The sequence below is a fragment of the Girardinichthys multiradiatus genome, chromosome 6, assembly GCF_021462225.1.
Source record: "Girardinichthys multiradiatus isolate DD_20200921_A chromosome 6, DD_fGirMul_XY1, whole genome shotgun sequence".
Lineage (NCBI taxonomy): Eukaryota > Metazoa > Chordata > Actinopteri > Cyprinodontiformes > Goodeidae > Girardinichthys > Girardinichthys multiradiatus.
Genome location: NC_061799.1, coordinates 3,827,875 through 3,853,347, shown reverse-complemented (window position 1 = coordinate 3,853,347; position 25,473 = coordinate 3,827,875). Strand labels below are relative to the sequence as shown.

The 25,473-nt window shown below is 39.6% G+C and overlaps 1 protein-coding gene across 1 annotated transcript in view; it reads left to right on the top strand.

Moving 5' to 3' along the window:
• LOC124870425 (acyl-coenzyme A thioesterase 11-like) overlaps positions 1-24,874 on the top strand; it is a 30,160-nt gene extending 5,286 nt beyond the window's left edge. Inside the window, exons 8-17 of the mRNA XM_047369098.1 lie at positions 2,215-2,276; positions 7,522-7,641; positions 7,897-8,035; positions 11,097-11,152; positions 11,408-11,474; positions 22,847-22,930; positions 23,026-23,159; positions 23,686-23,853; positions 23,944-24,070; positions 24,165-24,874. Of these exons, the coding sequence (XP_047225054.1) occupies positions 2,215-2,276; positions 7,522-7,641; positions 7,897-8,035; positions 11,097-11,152; positions 11,408-11,474; positions 22,847-22,930; positions 23,026-23,159; positions 23,686-23,853; positions 23,944-24,070; positions 24,165-24,293 (1,086 nt within the window). The 3' untranslated portion in view covers positions 24,294-24,874. The remainder of the gene's footprint in view (positions 1-2,214; positions 2,277-7,521; positions 7,642-7,896; positions 8,036-11,096; positions 11,153-11,407; positions 11,475-22,846; positions 22,931-23,025; positions 23,160-23,685; positions 23,854-23,943; positions 24,071-24,164) is intronic.
• Positions 24,875-25,473: the final 599 nt, after the last annotated feature.

The window sequence follows — 25,473 nt, the reverse complement described above, 5'->3', positions numbered from 1 at the left end:
TCCTGGAGCACCCCCCACAGGGCATCATGAGGGACACAGTCGAATGCCTTCTCCAGGTCCACAAAACACATGTGAACCGGTTGGGCAAATTCCCATGAACCCTCGAGCACCCTGTAGAGGGTATAGAGCTGGTCCAGTGTTCCACGGCCGGGACGAAAACCACACTGCTCCTCCTGAAGCCGAGGTTCGACTATCGGCCGGACTCTCCTTTCCAATACCCTGGCGTAGGCCTTTACCAGGGAGGCTGAGGAGTGTGATCCCCCTGTAGTTATGAAGGGGGACCACCACCCCAGTCTGCCAGTCCAGAGGCACTGTCCCCGACCGCCACGCAATGTTGAAGAGGTGTGTCAACCATGACAGCCCAACAACATCCAGAGATTTGAGGTACTCAGGGCGGATCTCATCCACCCCCGAAGCCTTGCCACCGCTGAGCTTCTTAACCAGGATCCTCGAAGTACTCCTTCCACCGCCCGATAATGTCCTCAGTCGAGGTCAGCAGCCTCCCACCCCCACTATAAACAGTGTTGGCAAAGCACTGCTTCCCCCTCTTGAGGCGCCGGACGGTTTGCCAGAATCGCTTCGAGGCCAACCGGTAGTCCTTCTCCATGGCTTCACTGAACTCATCCCAGGCCTGAGTCTTTGCCTCTGCCACAGCCCGGGCCGCAGCACGCTTGGCCTCACGTCAGCCGCCTCAGGAGTCCCACAAGCCAACCACAGCCGATAGGACTCCTTCTTCAGCTTGACAGCATCCCTTACTGCCGGTGTCCACCACCGGGTTCTGGGATTGCCGCCGCGACAGGCACCGCAGACCTTACGGCTGCAACTATGGGCAGCAGCATCGACAATAGATGCGGAGAACATGGTCCACTCGGACTCTATATCTCCAACATCCCCCGGGATCTGGTCAAAGCTCTCCTGGAGGTGGGAGTTGAACACATCCCTGGCCGAGGGCTCCGCCAGGCATTTCCAGCAGACCCTTACTATGCGCTTGGGCCTGCCAAGTCTGTCCGGCTTTCTCCTCCTCCAGCGGATCTAACTCACCACAAGGGGGTGATCAGTGGACAGCTCAGCCCCTCTCTTCACCTGAGTGTCCATAGCATGCGGCCGAAGGTCTGATGATACGACAACAAAGTCGATCATCGACCTCCTGCCTAGGGTGTCCTGGTGCCAAGTGCACTGATGGACACCCTTATGTTTGAACATGGTGTTCATTATGGACAATCCGTGATTATAACAGAAGTCCAATAACAAAACACCGCTCGGATTCAGATCGGGGAGGCCATTCCTCCTGATCACGCCTCTCCAGGTGTCACTGTCGTTTCCCACGTGGGCGTTGAAGTCCCCCAGCAGAATAATGGAGTCCCCGGGAGGGGCACTATCCAGCACCCCCGACAGGGACACCAAGAAGGCCGGGTTCTCCGCACTGTCGTCTCGGCCCGTAGGCTGACAGAGACCTATCCCCAACCCGAAGGCGCAGGGATACGACCCTCTCATCCACTGGGGTAAACCCCAACACGAGACGGCTGAGCTGGGGGGCAACAAGCAAACCCACACCAGCCTGCCGCCTCTCCCCGTGGGCCACTCCAGAGTAGAAGAGAGTCCAACCCCTCTCAAGGAGATGCGTTCCAGAGCCCACGCTGTGCGGGGAGGCAAGCCCGACTATTTCTAGTCGATATTTCTCGACCTCCCGCACAAGCTCAGGCTACTTCCCCCCCAGCGAGGTGACATTCCACGATCCTTAGAGCCAGCCTAAGCATCTGGGGATCGGGCCGCTGAAGTCTCCACCTTCGTCCGCCACCCAATCCTCTTTGCACCGGTCCCTCACGGTTACACCTGCAGGTGGTGGGCCCACTGGGGGATGGCCTCGCGTCTCTCGTTCGGGGCTTGGCCCGGCCGGATCCCGCGAGGAGCAACCCGGCCACCAGGCGCTCTCCGGTGAGTCCCGACCCCAGACCTGGCTCCAGGGTGGGACCCCGGCTCTGCCGTACCAGGCGACGTCACGTGCCTCGATATTTTTGTCCTCATGAGGGAATCACATTAAAGTATCATTTGAAATAACCATGAGACATTCACAAGTGGAACCATATAGATGCTATTTGCAGGGATGTTTAGGTAAATTTGACTCTTGTTAATGAGTTGCAAATCCTTTATAATATTGCAGTTTGGGTTTTAATTCGTGGCATCATTGAATGTTTAAATCTCACCTATATTCAGGTGAATACCTTTGGAGGGCAGATCATGGCCTGGATGGTGAATGTAGCAACAATTGCTGCCAGGTAACTCCTCACACTAATCCATTCATTTTTTTATTATCATTTTTATATTTATGAGTTTACTGAGGTTTAACACAGATGGATAAAGTTGTTATAAGCCAGGTGTTACATACTGATTTTCAGGTGCCTCTCAATAAATTACAATATCTGTCAAGGATGATAGATTTTTAAAATTTTTCTGTTAAGTTTGATGAATATGGCTTACAGCTAATGAAAACCTATAATCCAGTTTCTCAGAAAATTAGAATGTAACATAAGCCCATCAAAAGGTTGTGTTATGTCCATGTTATTGGCTACACAATCATGGGGAAACCTGCTGATGTGGCAGCTGTCCAGCATACAGTCATTGACAATGTCCACATAGAGGGTAAACCACATTGCTAAAGAAGCTGGCTGCCCACAGAGTGCTGTATGCAAGCATATTCATGATAAAGTTTAGTGGAAGAAAAAAGTGTGGTAGGAAAAGGTTTACCATTAGGTAGGGTTCCTATGCAGTTTTAAAACACATGGAACTTGGTTTTATTTTTTCTAATTCCGTATCAGTATAGAAAAAAGAAAAGTAAGCTTGGGACAATATCTGTTTGCAAACTCTTTTGCATGTTCAATTTCTAAAAAACATCTTGATGGACATAAAAGATGGAAACCTGAAACAGCACCTCATATAGCAGATATGTGTTAAGAAGAAAGGCATTGTAAAATCCTCAAAAAGTAAACTCCAACTCCATAGAACATATTTTTCTTTCACATCATTGTTTAGGGCCAAGGCCTTTCATAAAATTAGTGTTTTGGATTCTAACAACTAATCCGGATCTGACTCAGAGGTGTGGACTTTGACTTGGTGACTTGACTTGAGTCAGACTTGAGTCATAAATTTGATTACTTGAGACATGACTTGGTTATATTAGAAACAACTTGCAAATCGACTTTGATTTGAATATTACTAACTTGAGACTTGACTTGGACTTGAGTGTCTTTACTTAAAATTACTTGATACTCTTATTAAAGTCAAAGAATTACTGCAAAAAATAACAATAGTAAAAATAAAATATGTATCCACATCGTTTGTTTTCTCACACCATTAACGTTTTCCACCTCGCCCCTCTCACCCTACCACAAAATTAGAAATGGCTCATGCTAGCTTTGCTAGCATGTTTTGCTTTTGTGTTGACAGGTGGAAAGGGCAGTTCAATATTAAATAAATAAAGATTTTCTTTCATTAATCATAAGTTTAATAAAAATGAAACACTGAGAAGTAACACTGGAAAGGTATTTTCTTCTTCTCTAACTAGTTAATTTTGAATTTATGACTTTGAAATTATGACACAACCATGTTAATTATGCTATTTTATTGGCATTTAAAAACTGTTTTATGATTACCTTCATCCCTTCCTTCATTTTGTTCTGCTACATCATATTTAAGGTCTTGTAGGATAGTTGGGTAAGGGCGCTTATCCAAGCTGCCAACAAGCAAAAGGTAGGGTACATCCTGAGCAGATTGCAGAAAGTTGCCAGTCCATTGCAGGACTGAAAGCCTTAAAAAGGATGTTAAACATTTATAGAAAGCATTTATTTAGATGCTTTGTGACATTTAAACAAACACTAATTGTTAGGTTTTGTTTGTGTAAAGTGTTTCAGGGATTAATCATTATGACTTGTTAATAAGTTTAAACCATATGACTTGAGACTTGACTATAAAGACTTGAAACTTACTTTTGACTTGGGAAGTTGTTGTGCAATCAGGATGCTTATATTATTTAATATAAGCATCCTGATTGCTTATATTAATATTTAATTAAATAACCATTTGGTCTGTCAAATGTCCTGGGAATATCAGCCCAATATGGCAGTGGTATTTGGACAACATATGAAAGAGTGATTTGAGCTCTGGCATTACAGAACAGCAAAGTCTGCACACAAAATATAAGAATTTATTAACAAAAACAATTCAACTCCAAGCTAAACACATTTCAGTTAAACTCTTTACTAGGCTAGAACAATTCAACTAAAATTACCAGTCAAAATTAAGGAATAAAGAAAACTAATGAACTACAAATGAAGGAACAAGAAAACCAATAAAAATGGTTGAAAACCATAATTAATAAAATTGTTCAATATTACCATTCAGTGTTAACTATATTTCAGAACCAAGGTTTACCTTGAGGAATTTGGAAATGAGAACAAATTAGTTTTAGAACTTAGTTCTAAAACTTATTTGTTATAAAATTTGTTTTAGAAGCAAATAAAAACAATAATCGGTATGTCTTCAAACAACCAATCACCATGCAAATCTGAGGAGTAGATATATTATTATTTTAATAAAATAATGTTTTAAAGAATGATTTGCTTACTTAGAAATCAACCGTTTGGAAAATTAATTCTTAATGTTTAATTAATTAACCTTATTTAGTAAAATAATATATATGGGAATATTATTTTCTGGATTGGGAATGTATAACCTTGCTGGATAATTTATTCTCAATGGTTATTTAAATTGCAATCACTTGGGGTAATGGACTACTAAAATGGTGGAGGAACGTCTATGGACTCTCACAGGATGGCAACGAGTCTGATGTAAACATTTGACTGATCCGACACTAGCATTAACCTCCAGCGATTTTAGCTAACAAAGAAAAACTTATAGCTTATTCACAGCTTCTTTAAAGTCACATGTACCATTACATTGAATTACCATTAATATACAGTACTCAGGCGGGTGTGAAAAACTGCTGTAAACACAGAATGCTTCCAAAAATGGAAGTATTAATCATTTATTTTCATCAATCAACAAAATGCAGTGAATGAACAAAAGAGAAATCTAAATCAAATCAACATTTGGTGTGACCACCCTTTGCCTTCAAAACAGCATCAATTCTTCTAGGTCCACTTGCACACAGCTTTTAAAGAAACTCGGCTGGTAGGTTGTTCCAAACATCTTGGAGAACTAACCAGAGATCTTCTGTGGATGTAGGCTTTCTCACATCCTTCTGTCTCTTCATGTAATCTCAGACACACTCCATGATATTGAGATCAGGGCTCTGTGGGGGCCATACCATCACTTCCAGTAAGTCTTGCTCTTCTTTATGCTGATGATAGTTTTTAATGACTTTGGCTGTGTGTTTGGGTTCGCTCACTATTTTGTAAATTGATAAAAATAAACAATCATCATTTATATTTCTGAAAGCATGCTTTGTTTACAGCGTTTTTTTTTTACACGTGCCTAAAACGTTTGCACAGTACTGTGCATATTAATGTGCATATAAGCGCTGGTGGTGCGTTATGGAAGATCTATGTTTAAAACCACACACTTATATTAACTTCAAAACCAAGCCAATCTAGTTTGATACCTCGGGGTCTGTGGCCAGTTAGCACTTAAATGGTTTAGCTTTTAGCACCACAAACAAAACAAAACATCATGGAATAAACAATATTCCAGCCACATGGCGGGCTCGAACAAAGAAACATTGCAGCTATTCTCAGTAGCAGCTGTGGTTGGTCGTTTACGCTGGATTGGCACGCAACGGACTTGCAGAGCTGCAGTTCTGATACCCTTTTCTCCAAGCCGTGGGGAACAGCACTTCCATTAGAGACAAATTCTTATTGGGGCCTATCTGGCACAGGTTGTTTTTCTGCAAAAGCTCAGAAAGAAAGATTTCAAGACAAGCTTGACTTAATTATCCCTTTTTGCATGAATGCTGGACTATTCAGACAGCAAGTCATACTTAACTCTCCATCGACGGATTTGCCAACATCAGATCGTCGTAAACTCTGGATCCAAGTTTGAAGAATTAGTCCAGCTTGCCAGCAATTCTGACATTCATGCACATTTCCTTCCCTGTCCATTTCTCTGTTGAGAGGTGCGTGGTAGAGAACAAGGTGTGGCAGAATGTTTTTGTCACCAGCTTCATGACATCACAGGGATTCCAGCTGTGACTCCTCCTTCCTGGGCTGGAATAAGAGTGGGTTAATGTGTGTATTTAAAAGGTGCAGAGTTCCTACCAGCATCTTTGTGTACAGTTCAAAGTCCATGTTTTATGCATGTTTTTTTCATGGCTGGGGCTACAGCAAGATAATGATTTGGTCCCACCTCTGATTAAGACTATATTTGAGCCCTGAATCTGGACTGCTGAACCAGACTTTAAGCTTATTTTTACAAAACACGAATATTTTCTTGAAGAAGCCTCAAACCCTGAGATAAAGACTAAACATTATTGAAAAATGTCCAAAAAGTGCTTGGTTTTGTTTGCTTTTAGAATGGCATTGTTCACTGTTATGTACCTCTGAGCTCAGTACTTGTTTCTGTGGTTTTTGATTATACAGATGGTAAACATCTCACCGTGGTCCAAATGTTGGAAATGCACAGTAAATGTGTGTCCTGAGACAAACAAATGGCCTAAAAGATTTAAAGAAATTACTGTGGAAAGGCAAATAATTTTACAATGGAAATTGTGTGGGGCATCCCATGTTATGATCTACACAATCATAGAAAATACTGTTAATTTGATAGCTATCCAAACAGGTGGACAATCAACAGGGACAACCACAACCTTGAGAGGATGGTGAAACAAAGCCCAGTCAAGAGTTTGTTTGAGTTTCACAATGAGTGGTCTTCAGCTGGAGTCAGAGCTTTAAGATCTACCGTACACAGATGCATTCAGGACATGTACTACCACAACTATTGCTTTCCTTGTGTTTAGCCACTCATAAACCAGAGGCAATGTTAGACGTGTCTTACCTGGATTAAGGAGAAAAAAGATTGGACTATTTTTATGTGGTCCAAAGTCCTCTTTTTAATGGAAATTCTGTATTTTATTTAATGGTAAATGGCCTGCACTTGTATAGCGCTTTTATCAAGTCACCAGAGACCCCAAAACACTTTACACTACAATCAGTATTTAGAAATCATGTTAATGATATATTATGGCATTGGTCCTTTTTTTCTATTAGATAAAACAAATTATATTTGGTTGTTGTTTGGACAAAATGTAAAACAAGACAACTTTGTAAAGTTGCAGTTATTATTTTACAAAATTGAAATTTTTTAAAACTTCATTATAATTAGAAAATATCTACATTAAATAGACTAGAAATTAAAAGTATTTTTGTAGGCAGCAGTTACTTATGGGCATTTAAAAATTTCCAATAGCCTCAACATAATTATATTTTGTTCTTTTTTACATCTAATATAGGCTTGCTTTGCTCTTGTTCTAATGTTACTATCTTCCTGTTTATTCCTGCTATGTTAATGCAGTCGTTTCTGCCAGGCTCACCCAACTCTTCGGACCATTGACATGTTCACTTTCAGAGGACCCTCTCAAGTTGGCGACAGACTGCTGCTGAGGGCTATAGTCAATAATGCCTTCAAAAACAGGTATTGAGGGGTTAAACTTAAATTCAAATTCAAAAATACTTTATTAATCCCAAAGGGAAATTACATGTTGTTGTAGCTCATTATGAAATACAGGAATGGCTTCTTCTGTTTCTTTTTTAGGGTTAATGATACTGAATATCAGCACAGACAATGTGAACATTGTGTTTGGATAGTATGAGGTCTTATGATGCAAGCAAGGAAGGGGTAGAACTTTTGAGAAACTTTGATACCAATAGATCAGATGATTTCTTCCAGCCTGGAGGTGGGGGTACGTGCAGAAGCCTACCGGGAGGAGGGACCTAACCGGCACATAAACTCTGCCTTCATGACCTTCGAGGTTCTTGACAACAGCGGGAAGCCATGCACTCTTCCACGGATACGACCAGAACCTCTGGTGAGTTAGTTATACTGTACATTGACCCTATAAAATAACGGTCGATCACTGATCATTATTCATTGTTTTTGTTGTAACATTGAGTTGACACTAATTTGTCACCCAAAAAAGGTGTACCATTACAACCACCAATACGTAATCAGAATCAGAATCAGCTTTATTGCCAAGTTTGTGCATACAAACAAGAAATTTGACTCCGGTACACTTTGCTCTTTTGTTCTGTTTTTGCATTACAGAATATACAAATGTACAATATACAATGTACAATATACACATATCTAATAGAAAAGGTGCATTTGCAACATCTGTATGCTGTTGTTCTGTACTCTATTGAATGTTCATCAGAGAAACAGCCTGGGGGAAGAAACTGTCTTTGTGGTGGTTGGTTTTAGTAAACAGTGCTCTGTAGCGGCGGCCTGAAGGTAAAACTCTAAACAGTTTATGTGCAGGGTGTGTGGGGTCTGCAGAGATTTTGGCAGCTCTTTTCTTGACCCTAGACCTGTATAAGTCCTGGATGGAGGGAAGGTCAGCTCTGATTATTCTCTCTGCAGTCCTGATTATTCATTGCAGTCTGGACCTGTCCTGTTTTGTGGATGAGCCAAACCACACTGAGATGGATGAAGACAGGACAGACTGAATGATGGCAGTGTAGAAGATGACCAACAGCTCCTGTGGAAGGTTGAACTTCTTGAGTTGCCTCAGGAAGTACAGTCTCTGCTGGGCCTTCTTTCGAACAGTGTCTATGTGTGAAGACCATCTCAGGTCCTCAGAGATGGTGGTTCCTAAGAACCTGAAGTGGTCCACGGCCAATACAGTGTTGTTGAGGATGACCGTCCTGGATCAGTCCAATGACAGTGGTGTTGTCTGCAAACTTAAGGAGTTAGTATCAGTAAACACTGATAATTGGTTTACAACCACTTTGCCATGGCTATTGACAGTGGGCATTCTGCTCATGTCATACAGCACTTTACAAAAGCAGCAACCTTCTTTCAACACTCTTTAAGAGGGACTGATAATCCTGAGGAAATGCGTTTCTTCAATAGGAGAGGGAAGATGGTCAGTTAATGGAAAGATGGGTGGTGATAAATACAGGTCAATTCTGGGAAAAAACCTTTCCGAGGCTGCCCATGACTTGAGACTGGGCCGCAGGAAGACAGGGTTACTTTGGAATGGTTTCGATCAAAGCATATTCATGTGTTCGAATGGCCCAGTCCATGTCCAGACCGAAACCCATGTTGGTACTTGAAAATAGCTTTCCACAGATGTTGTACAAATGTGCAAAGCAGGTAGAGACATACCCCATAGGATTTCTATCTGTAACTGCAGCAAAAGATGGTGTCACAACACATTGACTCAAAAGACTGAATACAAATGCAAACCACACCTTTTTCAGATTCAGTTTTTTTACATCTGACAAAACGTGAAAACAGAAATTAGTAGTTTTGCAAACAATGTGCATAGACAAATATTTAAATCTGTACTCCTGAAGCATTGTGCGGTAAATCTCTCGAGCAGGCGCCTCATTTACAGAGGCTATACTCCTCGATGAAGCCGTCCTGGGTTCGATTCCTAACCTTGAGACCTTTGCTACATCTCTTCCCCCTTTCTGTCTCTGCCTATTTCCTGTCTTAACTGTCAATAAAGGCCACAACTATCATAAAAAAAACAACAAAAAACATTCTCCTATTATTGATTTTGGAAGTTGTGGGTGGAGCTCTCAATACTTTGATGTTCGTGTAACAATTTTTAAAAGGACCCCTATTAAATATTAACTGCCATTATATTAGCTTGTATAATTGTTAGTAATGTTGATGGCCTGTCTGAACAAAGCTCAGAGCTGTAAACTGATTATTTGTAAAGGATGTTGTGGGTAAAATATCAGCAGTCCTAAACCTTTTAAAGTTCAGAACCTTGTGTTGGCCATAGCTCTTATCACAACTGCAGTTGTAAAAGAAACCCGATTTATGAGTTACTATAATAAGATTGTAGCATTATCAGCATGTCAAGCGCAGTAGACCTTATTACCACACCTCAGGGTCACCTGATTATCTGAGACAGTTGGTCCAGCCTGTGAAAGCAAATCTCTGATTCCTTCAGGGTTGAAGAAATGACACCTTCTTAATTTCTGTCTTTTTCTCTGCTATATCTCTGCTTCTGGACTTCATATCAGGCAACCCCAAGCACTAACTATGATTTCACTTGGGTCTATCTGTTTCTGTGGTGACATGTGTTGTCCATGGGGGGGGGGAGGGGGGGGGGGGGGGTCTACTTTGGTCTAAATGAAGAAACAGGCTGACCACAACAGGGGCTCAGCACAGTTGGCAATCAATAAATATAGTTAAGCAGTACATAAGTGATTACAGACTTTGTGATGCATGGCGATCTCTTCACCCTAACCGTAGAGAATATGCTTTCTTCTCACATGTTCATCACTCTTACTCTCGTCTAGATTATTTCTTAGTCAGCAGCTTGTTGTTGACTGACATTTCAGACACTGAGATACACCCTATAGAAGTCAGTGATCATGCACCGTCTCCTTAACTCTAGTAAATAAGAAAGAAAACCCACAAAGCAAAAACTGGAGGTTTAATACATCATTGCTTAAGGATGAAGAGTTTATCAAATATTTTAAAGAAGAGTGGGCTTCATATTTGGAGTTTAATGACATCCCAGGGATATCGACACCTGTTCTCTGGAAGGCATGGAAAGCAGTGGTAAGAGGTAAAATACATTACGTTATGGGCATGGTGCTCTTTCTCTCCCTTTTTCCTTTTTGCCCCAACTCTCTTTCTTTCTTACTTCTTTTTTCCTTTTTGTTTCCCTCTCCATGTCCATTGCAATTGAAAGAATCCCAAAGCAGTTTCTAATAAAGTTTCTTTTATAAATATCAAACGGAGCATTAAAGCGTTAGCCGTAATACTCCACTTGTGAAAGTGGACAAAAATTCTGAGTGAAACTCTGCTGGACAGGACATGGTGAAAATGAAAAAGAAATGCCTCAAGTCAGAGATTGAAGAAAAGAGCTGTCTATTTTCCTCAGTGTGTGTGTCCTTCATTTTTAGGAGGGTGAGAGAAGATCCCAAGAAGCAATAGCAAGAAACAAAATCAGACTGGACAGGTGAATGTGAATGTATGCTTTCTAGATAGAGCTCTGTGTTTATGACATTTATTTATAAACAGTTTAGTTCATTTTTTTTCATTTAACGTACCAATAAAGAATTTAAACATTTTCAGCTCTCTGCAGTCTGCGTTATAACACATTAAACCCTAAATCAAATTTCCATAAGTAGTCTGAAATTATAACTTTGCTTTATGAATCTTACTCTCTCATGTCAGAAAAGTCACATAAATGTTTCCCTAATTTTTATTTCAGGAAGTATATAATTTCTCGCAAACAGAGTGAGGTTCCTCTGTCTGTTCCCTGGGACCCCAGGAACCAGGTGAGTTTTAATCATAAAGAACCAGCCAGTATATCTAAGTTTATCACTTGTACACAAGTATTGTGTTTACAGAGACAAAACAAGCTATAATATATCCCTCTCATAGTTCATCTTACATCATGCACCCCGGCTGAACTTAGACATATTGGGCTGGGCTTTGTTTACAGACACCCTACCCCTCATTATGTCAATCCTGTTTACTATAACAATCCAATATGGAGCTGAATCTCAAAATGTAACACATGAACTGAATAGTGATACAGATGGCAAAGATTTTATAAAGTTTATATTACAGTACTTTATGAAAAGAAATCTGATTTATACACAGAAATTTGTTGTCCATTCAATCTAATCAAACATACAGATTCAAAGTCAGTTACAACCCCAATTCCAATGAAGTTGGGATGTTGTGGAAAATAAATCCTGTTCAACCTATATGCAAGAATACACTACAAAGACAAAATATTTTAAAATGATAAAATTTGTTTTTTTTTGCAAGTATTTGCAAGTATTTTTTTGAATTTGATGCTTGTGAAACATTCCACAAAAGCTGGAACAGGGGCAACAAAAGACTGGGAAAGTTGAGAAATGCTCCAAAAATACCTATTTGGAACATTCCAAGTGAGCAGGTTAACTGGAAACATGTGAGTGATGTCATGTCATGATTGGGTTTAAATGGGCATCCCTAAAAGGCTCAGTTATTCACAAGCAAGCATGGGCGAGGTTCATCACTTTGTGAACAACTGAGTGCCATAATAGCCCAACAGCTTAACATTTTTCAATTGCAAGGAGGATTTGGGGATTTCATCATCTACAGTCTATAATATCATCATAAGATTCAGAGAATCTGGAGAAATCTCTGCACATAAGCAGCAAGGCTGAAAACCAACATTGAATGCCCGTGACATGCAACTCCTCAGGACGCACTGGAATAAAAACAAACATCATTCTGTAACAGATATTACATGGACCAAAAGCCAAATATCAACAACACTCAAGAACGCTGCCAAGTTCTGTTGGCCTTAGCTCATCTTAGATGGACTAACGCAAATTGAAGAAGTATGCTTTGGTCTGACGAGTCCACATTTCAAATTGTTTTTAGAAATCATGGACATTGTGTTCTCCGGGACAAAGAGGAAAAGGACAATCCGGATTGTTTTCAGGGCAAAATTCAAAAGCCAGCATCTGGCTGGATGGTATGGAGGTGTGTTGGTGACCATGGCATGGGTACCTTGCACATCTGTGATGGCACCATTAATGTGAAATATACATACTGGTTTTGGAGCAACATATTCTGCCATTACTGTCTATTTCAGTGACGTCCCTGCTTATTTCAGCATGACAATGCCAAGCCACATTCTACACATGTTCTAACAGCGTGTCTTCATAGTAAAAGAGTGAGCACCCCAACTGTCTGCAGTCCAGACATGTCTTCCATTGAAAACATGTGGAGAAAGGCACATTATGAAGTGCAAAACATGACAAAGGAGACCCTGGATTGTAAAACAACTGAACTTGTACATCAAGCAAGAATACAAAGATTCAACAATTAGTGTTCTCAGTTCCTAAATGCTTATTGAGTCTTGTTAAAAGGAAAGGTGGTGTAACACATTTTAACAATAATGCAGGGGTTGACACAAGGACATTCCAGAAAACCCTTTAAAGGACATATCCAAGTCAGGTAAGATTTTTTACATTAATACTGGAGGCCAATTTAATGCAATCCAGAATAAGTGACAAAGAAGGTTTTTTTTTCCAACACTGTGGTCCAAATATTGCAACTTTTGTCTTGTTTAAATTTAAAAGCAAAAAGGTTATAAATAAAGTCATCCAAGTTTCTATGGCTTGAAGACATGGATGTAGTCTACTTACCTGATTGGATTCATAAGAATTTGAGGATAAATAAAGCTGAGCATCATCAGCGTAACAGTGGTAGGGTTTACTATTATTTCCAGCCCACCCTTTGCAGCTATAACAGCTTCGTCTTCTGGGAAGGGTTTCCACAAGATTTGGGAGAATGTTTACAGGAGCTCTTTAACTTTTTTAAGAAGCACCTTTGTAAGGTCAGAAACTGATGTTGCACACAAATGTGTGGCTCTCTCTTTCACCTCTAATTTATCCCAAAGGTGTTCTATCAGATTGAGATCAAGATTCTGTGCAGGCCAGTCATTTTTTTCCACAGTAAAATCCCTTGTCATGGTGGAACAGGAAGAGGCTATCTCTGAACTGTTGACTCTGGGGAAGTTTAGAGACTTCAGTGCACTATGAGCCTAGGCATCCTCTGACCCCATTCTGGGTTGAAGTGGCCTACCTCTTCATGGCCGAGTTGCTGTGCTTCCTAATCTCTTCCACTTTGCTATAACACACAGCTGATTGCAAAATATTAAGCATTGAGGAAATACCACAACTGGACGTACTGCACAGGTGACATCCTATTACAGTACCACACTGTAATTCACTGAGCCTCAGAGGGACCCATTCTTTCCAAAATGTTTGTAGAAGCAGTCTGCATGGCTAACTGCTGGAGTTATACACCAGAGGTAACAACACCCAAAGTCAAAGATTTGAATGGGTGGGGTGCCTTTGATGCCCACACCAAATATAGGTTTTAGTTACCAAAATGCTAAAGCTCATGGAAAGTGTTGTGGACAAAACTGATGGAAGGAGAAGAGGGAAAAGGGAGGTTAATTACAATAATACATTCTCCATATATGGCAGCCCTCATTGAGACTCATTTTCTTTGTATGTATCAGGTTCAAACAACCTAAAATACTTCTAATCATCACAAAAAGAAGAGAAAGACAAAGAATTAGTTATTTTACTCGCTGCGAGAAGAATGGACAGAGATGTGCTTTCAGTTACAAATCTCCTACCGCTCTGAAAACCATCTGTCCGCACCTCTCTTTTTATTATCTTTGGGGTTTCCCTAGTTACAATAAACATTGCTCTCTAAAGGATGGGAAAAACAGCTGCAACGTAAACTGGTCATATACACCATTATCTTGTAACAACACACTTCCACAGTCTCCCCCATCTTAAGATCAGTGTGTCATCTGCTCAGCACAATCAGCCACTTTCTTTATGACACCCTCATCTGTGACTGCTTCCTTCTCAGCTCCACCTTTGATCCTTGCCTGCAGACAAACTCATCACATCCTTACTCACGCATACAGCATGAAAGGTTATAAAGATCAAATTGTAAAGTTAATAGAAAAGGAAAAAATATAAGATAAATCTATATGCAATTATTCCAACATTTCCCCCCTGTTTATCTTATATTTGCTCATATTCTCATATCACTTAAACAGCCACTTCTTTTGGATTTTTAACTGTAAGATCAATTTCACGAGTACAAAGACAATTACACTCAGAGGCACTTACTGACATTTAAATCACAGAATCATATAGAGATGGATCTGGGTACAGGTCAAAAAAGTGGTCAGTCACATCCTCATCATCTTCATCATCCTGATGTTTAAGTAACGGATAGAGTTGGGTAACTCTGTCTTCCATAGGAGAAATAGCTGTGGTGATGAGACGTTAAGAAGAGAACGAAGGCAGGGAATACAACAACATCCACCCAATGTCAAAAGTTGCAGCAAACACTGCAAAGGAAATTATTACTGATGATACTAAAATTTCATACTTCCCAAACACATCCAGCCAGGAGTCCCACATCGAGGGGTCTACTCCAGAATGCTCCTTCATTTTGCCATTTAGAGATCTCAAACCTTCTATGGCTTTAGCGAGGCTGCCGTCAATCAGCACCAGTGTTAGGTATGAATGTGCAGCATTTTTCTCCAAAAATTGCACAAACTCCTCCTTTTTCAGCTAACAACATGTCCAAAGCAATTCTATTCTGGAATGCCATCAGGGACGTTGAAGCCAATTAGTCATGGACAGCTTCAAACCCGCTTTGTGTCCAATTTCTTAGTTTTTGAACATTATAGTGAATATAGTTGATCCTGTCTACGTTTTTGTTCATCGTACACCAACAGATACTTGATTCAAACCTTGCGGCTACTTGATCAGTTAATTTATCTTCATCTATATCATCTATGTATGTAGAGTCTCCCTCAGTCTGCCAAGCTACTGCTCTGCACTTTCTATTACGCCAGTCATGTGGGTTTACACTAAATCATCTACTACTTCATCTACTGACATAGGATATACTGAAACTGGTAACAATAAAGTGACTAGAGCACAGAGTCCCGTTACCTTTGAAGGTAATTGATCAAACAACCTGTCGTCATCACACCACCACCAAATGTCTCCTCTACAGACTGGTTTAAAATACTTATTTACTTTTACAGTTGTAGTACACCATACTGCAGTGAGATTTCCCAATTTATTGCCTCTCTCTGTCATATTTATACATGTGTAGTTTCCAGTGGTGACCCGTTTATGGAATTATGATTTGTCCTTATCTGCTCTAATTACAGGAAAAACAAAATCCCAGTGCTGACACATTTCATTAGGATTCGTTTGATTATTCACTTCCATCACACAGGGTTGTGGTATCACAGCTGGAATTACTTGTAATAAAAGCCTGAGACCCATACACACAACACAATCTCTTTTAGTCATTAGTTAAGTACCAATTATATCTGTTATAATCCTGTCCTTTCCTTCCTCGTTTGGTCAAGTTAATGAGTGGGATCAGCACTACAGCTGTGGTATTAGATTTCACGCACACTTGAATGCCATAAGTATAACAAGTTTGTTTAGTACACATAGTTGGGTTATCTTGCCTTCCTTGGTTTAGCGCTACTTGTTTCATATGACTCATAGCAGGTGTTGTTACATTCTGTTTTATCTGTTTTATCTGTTTTATCTTTTATCCCAGAGGTACCAGAAAAATAAGAAAATCAATATGAGGAAAAATATAAATGCCCAGCAACGGAATGCATTGCTAATACATCTAAGAGTCATTTTGGCTGAAATTTTGACTCCTCTAAGTGGTTCCAGTGTCTTAATTTTCTTCACTGACTTTCGGGTCTCTCCAGCCTCTAAATGTCTGGGTCCACCCTATTATAAGACTGTAAAGCACTTCCCCTGGCGGAGCTTTCAACCAAAATGACCTTTTTACAATGTGTAAGGTGAATCCAGGTTGACCTCTCAGCTATTTTTACTGCTGTAGGAGTGGTTAGTAATACCTAATATGGATCCTCCCACTTAGGTGAATACCAATGTTTCTTCTTTACACTTTTGTTTCTGTTGCTTTTCTAACATACTCCTCACATAATCAGCTAGGTTGACTTCTTCATCTAACTCCTACTGATTTTTTAACTGTGGTAATCTGTATGGTCTTCCAAATAACGTTTCATAGGGTGTTATCCCTGAGGTGCTTGTAATGTTTATATATAGTTTTACTAAATCTAGACACTGCGTCCATGGTCTTCCTGGCTCTTCAATACACTTTTTCAGGCAGTTCTTAATAGTACCATTCATTCTTTCCACTAATCCAGCGCTTTGAGGGTGGTAAGCGCAATGGTTTTTCAGATTTATGTGAAACATAATTCCTATTTTCTTTATTATTTGATTTACAAAATGGGCTCCATTATCACTATATATTTTCTCTGGAATCCCATATCTGGGAATGATATCTTTACACAGTGATTTTGCTACAGTTAAGACATCTGGATGTTTAGTTGGAAATCGTTCTTATCCATTTAGAAAATGCATCTATAATGACTAAATAGAACTTTTTCCCTTCACTGTGGTTTAACTCAATAAAATCCATATGAATTGTTTGGAAAGGGTATTTTGGTTTTGAAAATTGTTCCCTTTGTGGTCTTAAATTCCCTTGTGGATTATGTTTTGCACATGTTAAACATGTTCTACAAATTTTTTTTTTAAATAAGAATTAAGAATTAAATCCATGTTATATAATATTAATATATCTGTCCTACCATTCCTCCCTGTTGAGACATTGTGAAGCACGATGGCTCAGTATTGCCGCCCATTTATATAGGTTCTTTGGTAGGACAGGTTTATTATCTGGTCAAATATAATTTTCATCTTTTAATGCAGCTCCATGTTTTTTCCACATTTCTATCTCCTGTAGTGGGCTTTGTTGTTGCATTTCTTTTAACACTATATCTTTTGTCACCAATGCATATCCTGTTTGTATCTTCCCTCTCTCATCTTTTTTGGAGAAGTCATTCACATAAACTATTTCGTGATCCTGCAAATCACTTCTAGTTTTTGCTTCTTTTTCTGCTAATTCTTGACAATCATGTTAATTTCCATCTTCAGGCGTGGGTAACAATGTTGCTGAGTTTAAAGTGGTGCACCTTTCTATAGTTAAGTGTGGTTGTCACAGTAAGGTTGACATGCAGGACAAATGTCTGGCAGGTGATAGAAAGGTCATATTCGTCTGCAGTAATATTGCTGAAACTGCATGGGGAACTCTTAAGGTTAAAGGGTGAAATAACACTATTGTAGCACTAACGTCAACTGCCATGGAGGCAGCAATTACAGCTCTCACACAATATGGTTGCGCACACGCAACACTGTCTAGTTTTGAAGAGAAATAGGCTATTGGTTTCATTTTATCTCCATGTTGTTGAACCAGAACTGAAGTCATAAAATGTCCCTTGCAATCTACCATCTGAACAAACGGTTTACTATAATCTGGTAATGCTAAAGCAGTACTGGAAACTAGAACTTGTTTTATGTTGGTAGATGTTTCTTCAGCTTCTACACTCCATTTCAGTTCAGACGTCATTTTCACCTCTTCCTCATACATTAGTTTGTTTAATGGAGCTACTATTTCTGCATAATTTGGCACCCAGTTTCTACAATAATTAGTTAGTCCAAGGAAGGACATGATTTGTTTTTTTATTACTGGTTTTGGAGCTTGTAATATTGCAGTCTTTCTTTCTTCTACAATTGTGCGTCCCCCTGCGCTAAGATTGTGGCTTAGGTATTTAACCTCATTTTTGCACAACTGAAGTTTCTTTTTACTGACATTGTGTCCCTTGTAGTTATTAAATCCTTTATTGCTCGTTTTATTCCTTCACGTGCATCATGTTTCAAAGGGTATTGTTTTACACTGGGCCTGTATTCTGTTTTTGCCCTGATTTGGACAGGTAACGCTCCTTTTACTAAGTCGTCTGTAGAATTTTTTGACCACAACTTATCAGGGACTTCACTCAAGAACTGTTCCTCCTGTTCAGTAAGGTATATTTCTCATTTATGCTTTGTATGCAAATGTATCCCTTCCTGCACTGTCACTGTCCAGAATAATGGCTTCCTAGTTAATCCTGTGGATGCACTGGTGTCTATGTTCATTGTTATTGCAAACCAGTATGTGGCATCTTTTCCCCTCTGCACTATTCTTCCCATGTCCTGCCTCTTGAGTTCTTTATCCTTGAATAAAGATATGTGTGGAAGTGTTCACATTTTGCAGAGCTTCCTAGTGTCTTCCGCTAACACTACTTCAGCAACTGACGTACTGTTCCCATCTGCATAAACATAAGTTACCATGACTTTGGTAGGGGTTACTTTAGTTAATGCTTCTTCATACGTTTTATCTGGTCCAGGAGTATTTTTTATGCCACATGTTAATATGTAGATCATCTGGTGTCATCTGATCTTGTAGTCGAGTAATGACATTTCTTCCTTCTGTTAATAAAGCTGTCCCTATGTCTAGGGGTGGCTTATTTGGAACATCTAGTGGTAATAAGATGGTCCCACTCCTTTTAACACGAAATAATCTCCTTGGCTGAGTTCTGCTTTTCTCTTTACTACAATATGTCCTTCTGAGGTCGGAATTAATGCTAACCCCAGATGTAGTAATCCATCTTGTCCCAATAGATTCACTGGACACTCAGGGAACATTAGAATAGATAGCTGACATGACTGTTCATTGGGAGCTCTTATCCAAACTGGTTCAGACTCACAGACTTGTGTCAATTTCCCACTAGCTGACCTTACTGTTATTTGCTGATCACTAAGTCTGGAATTTGAGATTGTTTCTCTACAGGTGGTCCTGCATGCTCCGGTATCACAAAGAAAAGTAATTGATTTTCCATTCAACAGTAAGGTAACTTCAGGTTTAATGCTATCTAGGGAGAGAAGGTCCTAGAAATTTAGGAGGACATCCTGCCCCTGTGTTTTTGGTTTTTTGTTTTCATCGGTGTCTGAGGTACTAGGAACAATTTCACTTGTTTTCTGTCCTAGTCATGCTGAATTATTATTTCTCCTCTCAGGACAGTCTCTGGCCAGATGTCCTTCTTTCCCACAACACCAGCATCCTGAGGTGTATTGTCTGTAGTTTCCTCTGCCTACTCCTCCTCTCTGACCCCTGCGATTTTGTCCTCTGCCCCTAAATCCTCCTCTTCCTCTGTTGTTCTGATAATAAATCTGTTCTTCTTCTTCTTCTTGCTGAAAAAAGGTGCTGGCTATCTTTTTCTGTTTTTTATCCTTCATAACTTTTTCTGCATGGAGGGCATGATTTACATAGTCTTCTAGATTTGCTGTGGGGAACCCTATAAAATGTCTCCTTACCCAGGTATTAATTGCATCCCTGGAACCAGCATGTAGTGCATTTTTTAACTGCTGTCGATAAGCTCCTTATTCGTTTTCATCTTCTTGTAGACCACTATGTATTTTAAACACTTTTGTCAGTCTAATCCTATATTCTTCAAAATGCTCTTTCTCTTTTTGTTTCACTCTGGCTATTTCTGCGTAGTCAGCTCTGCGTCTGTATCTAACTGTAAGCCTATCGATTAATCCCTTCACTCTGTTTGTTCTGCTGTTAAAAAGAGTAAAATATTTTCTAAGGTTACACAGAAAAAACGTGTCATGCCATGAACCTCCGTGACACGCTGTATCAACAGCCTCCAGCGTCTCAAACAATAAAAAATAAACACAAATAAAACATACATGAGGTACAGCCATGGTGGGGATGGATTTATTCACCAAAGGGACTCATTTTAGCCCATCCAATCCTGTCAAACCTCATCAGATCTTTGGAACAAAACAAAAACTTTCCACCTACTCTTTTTACTCACTTTCTTTTGTCCTGCTGTTCTACTTTGCAAATCCATCAAAAATTACTACATATCACTCTGACCTTTTCTCTGTTTCCACAAAAACGTCCATTCTTATCTCCTGCATCACATCTCTCTATTTTTAGTTACTTTTAACCAATAATCTACATCCTCATAACCTTTTTTGTTCATTTTTCTTAAATCACTTGTACTTTTAATGTACTTTTAATTATTGCATCCTGTAGATTAACACATTTTTTAGAGTTTAATCGACCATCATAATATGTGGTTATCCATTTATCTAAATATTTTATTTTTAATATTTTAATTTGATCCTGTGCTTCTACAAATTTGTAATCTTTGCATTGTAATTAATTTTTTAGTTTATTTTTACTCGTCCCTTTTCCCATATTTCTTTTTTATTTAAATTTGGTCCAGCATATAAATAGAATGCTGGATTATTCTGCTCAGTGGGGTGACAGAAAAATCTCCTTTTGTGGTAATTCTCACTTCAACTCTTTCGAGTGGAGAATTCTTGCTTTCGCATCCACAAATGTTAGTCACTTACTGCTTTGGTATGAGGCAAACCTAGTGGTTTAAATCCTCCATTAATTTCTCACATGCACACATTTTTTAAACGCGGAATTTTCTTAGTATTTTTGTTTAAATACTTAAACAGGACTCCGCCGTCCTTGAAGCACAGAATTTTCACTATTACTTCTTAATACTTAGAGGACTACGCCGTTCCCTTTTTTAAACACAGAATTTTTAGTATTACTTCATAATACTTCGAGGACTCCGCCGTCCTTTAAACATGGAATTTTTAGTTTTACTTCTTAATACTTTTTCAGGAATCCGCAGTCCTACTTTTATCTGTTAGGGTCTAGGATTCACAGGGTTTTATTTCACGCAATGACCCCCAGTTATTCGTCACACTTTTTAATCCAAACTCAAACTCACCACTTTGTCTTCTCTATCTCGGAGTGCCGTCAGCCGTCAGACCCCAGCGGGCAGGCCGAGGTCCAGTCCTGGAAAGGGTCTGTGAGTCTCCCTGAGGAAGACTGCCGTGCGCACGGTCTTTACTGGAGTCCACCAACCCGCTGGAATCCTCAGGCGTAATTGGACTCCGGCTCGAAGGACCAAATAATGTCAGGTTCAAACAACCTAAAATACTTATAATCATCACAAAAAGAAGAGAAAGACAAATAATTAGTTATTTTACTCGCTGCGAGGAGAAAGGACAGAGATGTGCTTTCAGTTACAAATCTCCTACGGCTCTGAAAACCATTTGTCCACACCTCTCTTTTTATTATCTTTGGGGGCTCCCTAGTCACAATAAACGTTGCTCTCTAAAGGATGGGAAAAACAGCTGCAACGTAAACTGGTCATATACACCATTATCTTGTAACAACACACTTCCACAGTCTCCCCCATCTTAAGATCAGTGTGTCTTCTTCTCAGCACAATCAGCCACCCTCTTTATGACATCCTCATCTGTGTCTGCTTCCTTCTCAGCTCCACCTTTGATCCTTGCCTGCAGACAAACTCATCACATCCTTACTCACGCATACAGCATGAAAGGTTATAAAGATCAAATTGTAAAGTTAATAGAAAAGGAAAAAATATAAGATAAATCTATATACAATTATTCCAACAGTATGTTGTAAGATGAAATATGTTTAGAGGATTTGCCAAATCTTCACGTATCTCTCTAAAAAGCAGACAAGCACTTTAAATGAATCATTTGACCCTGGGACAGTGGCTGTTTGGTAACGGTGGACAAAAAAGTGTTGCATTTTATATCACAAGAAGGCTGAGGATGAGAAGTGAGACCAGAACATTAACCCTCATGCAATTTTATATCACAAGAAGGCTGAGGATGAGAAGTGAGACCAGAACATTAACCCTCATGCAATTTTATATCACAAGAAGGCTGAGGATGAGAAGTGAGACCAGAACATTAACCCTCATGCAATTTTATATCACAAGAAGGCTGAGGATGAGAAGTGAGACCAGAACATTAACCCTCATGCAATTTTATATCACAAGAAGGCTGAGGATGAGAAGTGAGACCAGAACATTAACCCTCATGCAATTTTATATCACAAGAAGGCTGAGGATGAGAAGTGAGACCAGAACATTAACCCTCATGCATGTAGCTGGATGCCTAATATTGTAAATTCATCACTCAGGCAGTGACTGTTAGTAATGTATGTTTGCAATTTCGTGAACGCTTTCAGTCCCTTTTACAAGAAGACACTGACTCATATGATGACTGTTTAACTTTTAACTGTGATTGGATCGTCAGCTGAAATTGTGTCAAATACAAGTTTGCCATCCTGTAATCCATGTGTTTTATGTCTTTGAGAATAGGTGTATCTCAGCTATAACAATGTATCAGCCCTGAAAATGTTGGCAGCAAAGAAGAACTGGCGCCTCAGCACAGAAAAAGACGGGGTCTGGGATTATTGTTTTTACTTGTAAATTGAATGAGTTTATTTTTACTGTTTCACACAAGGACTTGTTTGGTTTACTTTATCCTCTGTTTAAAGGTTCGTCTGTACATCCTGGAGCAAAAGTCAGTGTTGAGTTTCAGGGTGGAAGCAGAGGTGGATGTTCCTGCTCACAGAGCCTTTTGTTTGCTTGCTGAACTAAGCAACAGAACAAGTTGGGACATGCACTATAAGTAATTCACAAACATTTATGGAGATATTGACATATGATGTAATACATCTTGCCTAACATGGTATTCCTCACTACATATCTGTTAGTGTAATTTGGTCACTGGTTGTGATTTAGGCTGGAATGGCAAGTAGCTCAGGTGCTTAGTTCCTAGTCTGACTTTAGAGTTATTTAACTTGCCCTCCATATCTCATCACATTGCTAAAGTATTTTCCTTAGATTACTGGTTCCATTGTTTTGTTAGAAGCATTAGATCAGTTAGAACTAAAGGGGGAACTTCACTCAAAGTACACTGACCTAGAACCATTCTTATGTTGACCTGCAGTCATAAACTGATGATTAGTGGAAAAAAAGAAACTTTTATTTTTTTCTAATTACATTTAAAAATATATATAATAATAATAATAAGAAGAAAAACTGTGGTCAGTTAAGATCGACTCATGTATGCACTGTTTTACCAGTTCATTCATGCACAAAGCAGCCAATAATTGTTTTAATCAGCTCATCAGTGTGCATCCTTTGTGTACTAGGAAATGTGAGCTGATTCACCGTGTTGACGATGATGACTTTATTTACCGTGTGGTGACACCATCAGTGCATCAAGGTGCAGTTGGATCCCCCACCTCATCCAATCAGGGAGAAAGGGTTCTCCAGGATTTCATTCTTTTAGCCTCTAAAAGGAAGCCATGCGGCCATGGGTAAGTAGCATGAATAGACACATCCTACTGAAGTTTATCCACATCTGTCCTGCAGGACTGACAGGGACTCTTTTGTTTTTCCTTCTTCAGAGATCCCTATGTCATTGCTCTGCGCTCAGTATCCCTGGCCACCCATCCTCCCTTCCAAGGATATAACAGAGGAGAGGTTCTGTGTGCTGGATTTACCATACTGGAGACCAATAACAACATGTCATTGGTAAGAAGTTTCATTAATCTTTTCTGTTTTCAAATCTTTTTAAATATAGTCTAATCAGTATTCAACTATAATTACATTTGCTGTTTTTCTCCAGATCAGTTACTATAACCAGGCATCTCCAGAGGTCCTTCCTTACATTTCCACAGATATTGCAGGTCTCTCTTCCTCTTTCTATCACACCTTCTGCTCCTGCAGCCAGTACCTGAACAAAAACAGACTGTAGCCTGCCTCTGAGGAGCTCACATGCAAATGTGAAACCACGAAAAACAACAGCCCCACCTACCTGCTGTCAGAGGCACTGCACAGCACCCAACTGTAAAAACCAGGCAGAGTTTCTTGGCCAGTTCATCGGTGTGCTGCTTAACACATGGTACAGAGTCAAACAATGCTGTTGTTGGTCTATCTTGTAAGAGCCTTTTTATTTTTAGTGTTTAAAATAAACAATTGATTTTTTAAAAATAAAATTACAAGTGCATGACAACATAACTAGGATTTCCACATCACATCGGCATGACTCCTCCAGCCAAACATCCAGTTTTACATTTTGCCTCTGAACCTTTCAACAACAATGCTCTGAATATGCTCTGAGGAGATTCAAATCATAAACACAAAACTTTTTAAGATTCTAGGCTGTTGGCTTTGGCTGTAAATTGATTTTGTTCTTTTGTTTACTTATATTCCAAATGTGGACATATATTACAGCTCTAAGGAGAGAGGATGTTTGCTGTACAGATTCTAATGCTTTCAAATAAACTCATTTTTTACATGGTAGAGGGATATATCATTAAAATGAATTAAAACTTGTTTCATTGTGTTGTCTTTTTCTCTGTTCTCTCGCCTTACCTGCATACAAAAAAATTAGACGACTATAGTATAAAATTATATATACTGACAGAATCACAATATTGGCACAATTAACAACTGAATGATTATACTGGACCCAGTCACCAACAGGGTAACTGTTAGGGTTTGAAAACTTTTGTATTGTTTATCACTCATGTCTGGACAAAGTGCTTTTCCCTCCCACGTGCCACAGAAAGGGAGATGGGGGAGAGGAGTGAGTTATGCTTCTATCAGCAACATCTGGGGGCTGCTTGTACCAGTCCCCACTCCCTCTCTGTTTAAAAGCAAAACACATGCACCCTAACCCTTCTGACCCCCCACACACAGACACACACACACACACACACACAGACACCCCCTAAATGCCTGAATTGTCTGTTGAACTGTGTGTGTGAACCAGCATGTATAAATAAAGAGAGAGGGTGCCAACACTTTGTAGATTTGCACTGCAGAGTGTGAGCTACCTCTTGCGCAAGATTAAGAGACTCGTTTCTTCTTACCTCTGAGTTGACTAATTAATACCTAACATTAAGTTGGTCCTTCGACGCCGGATAATTTTT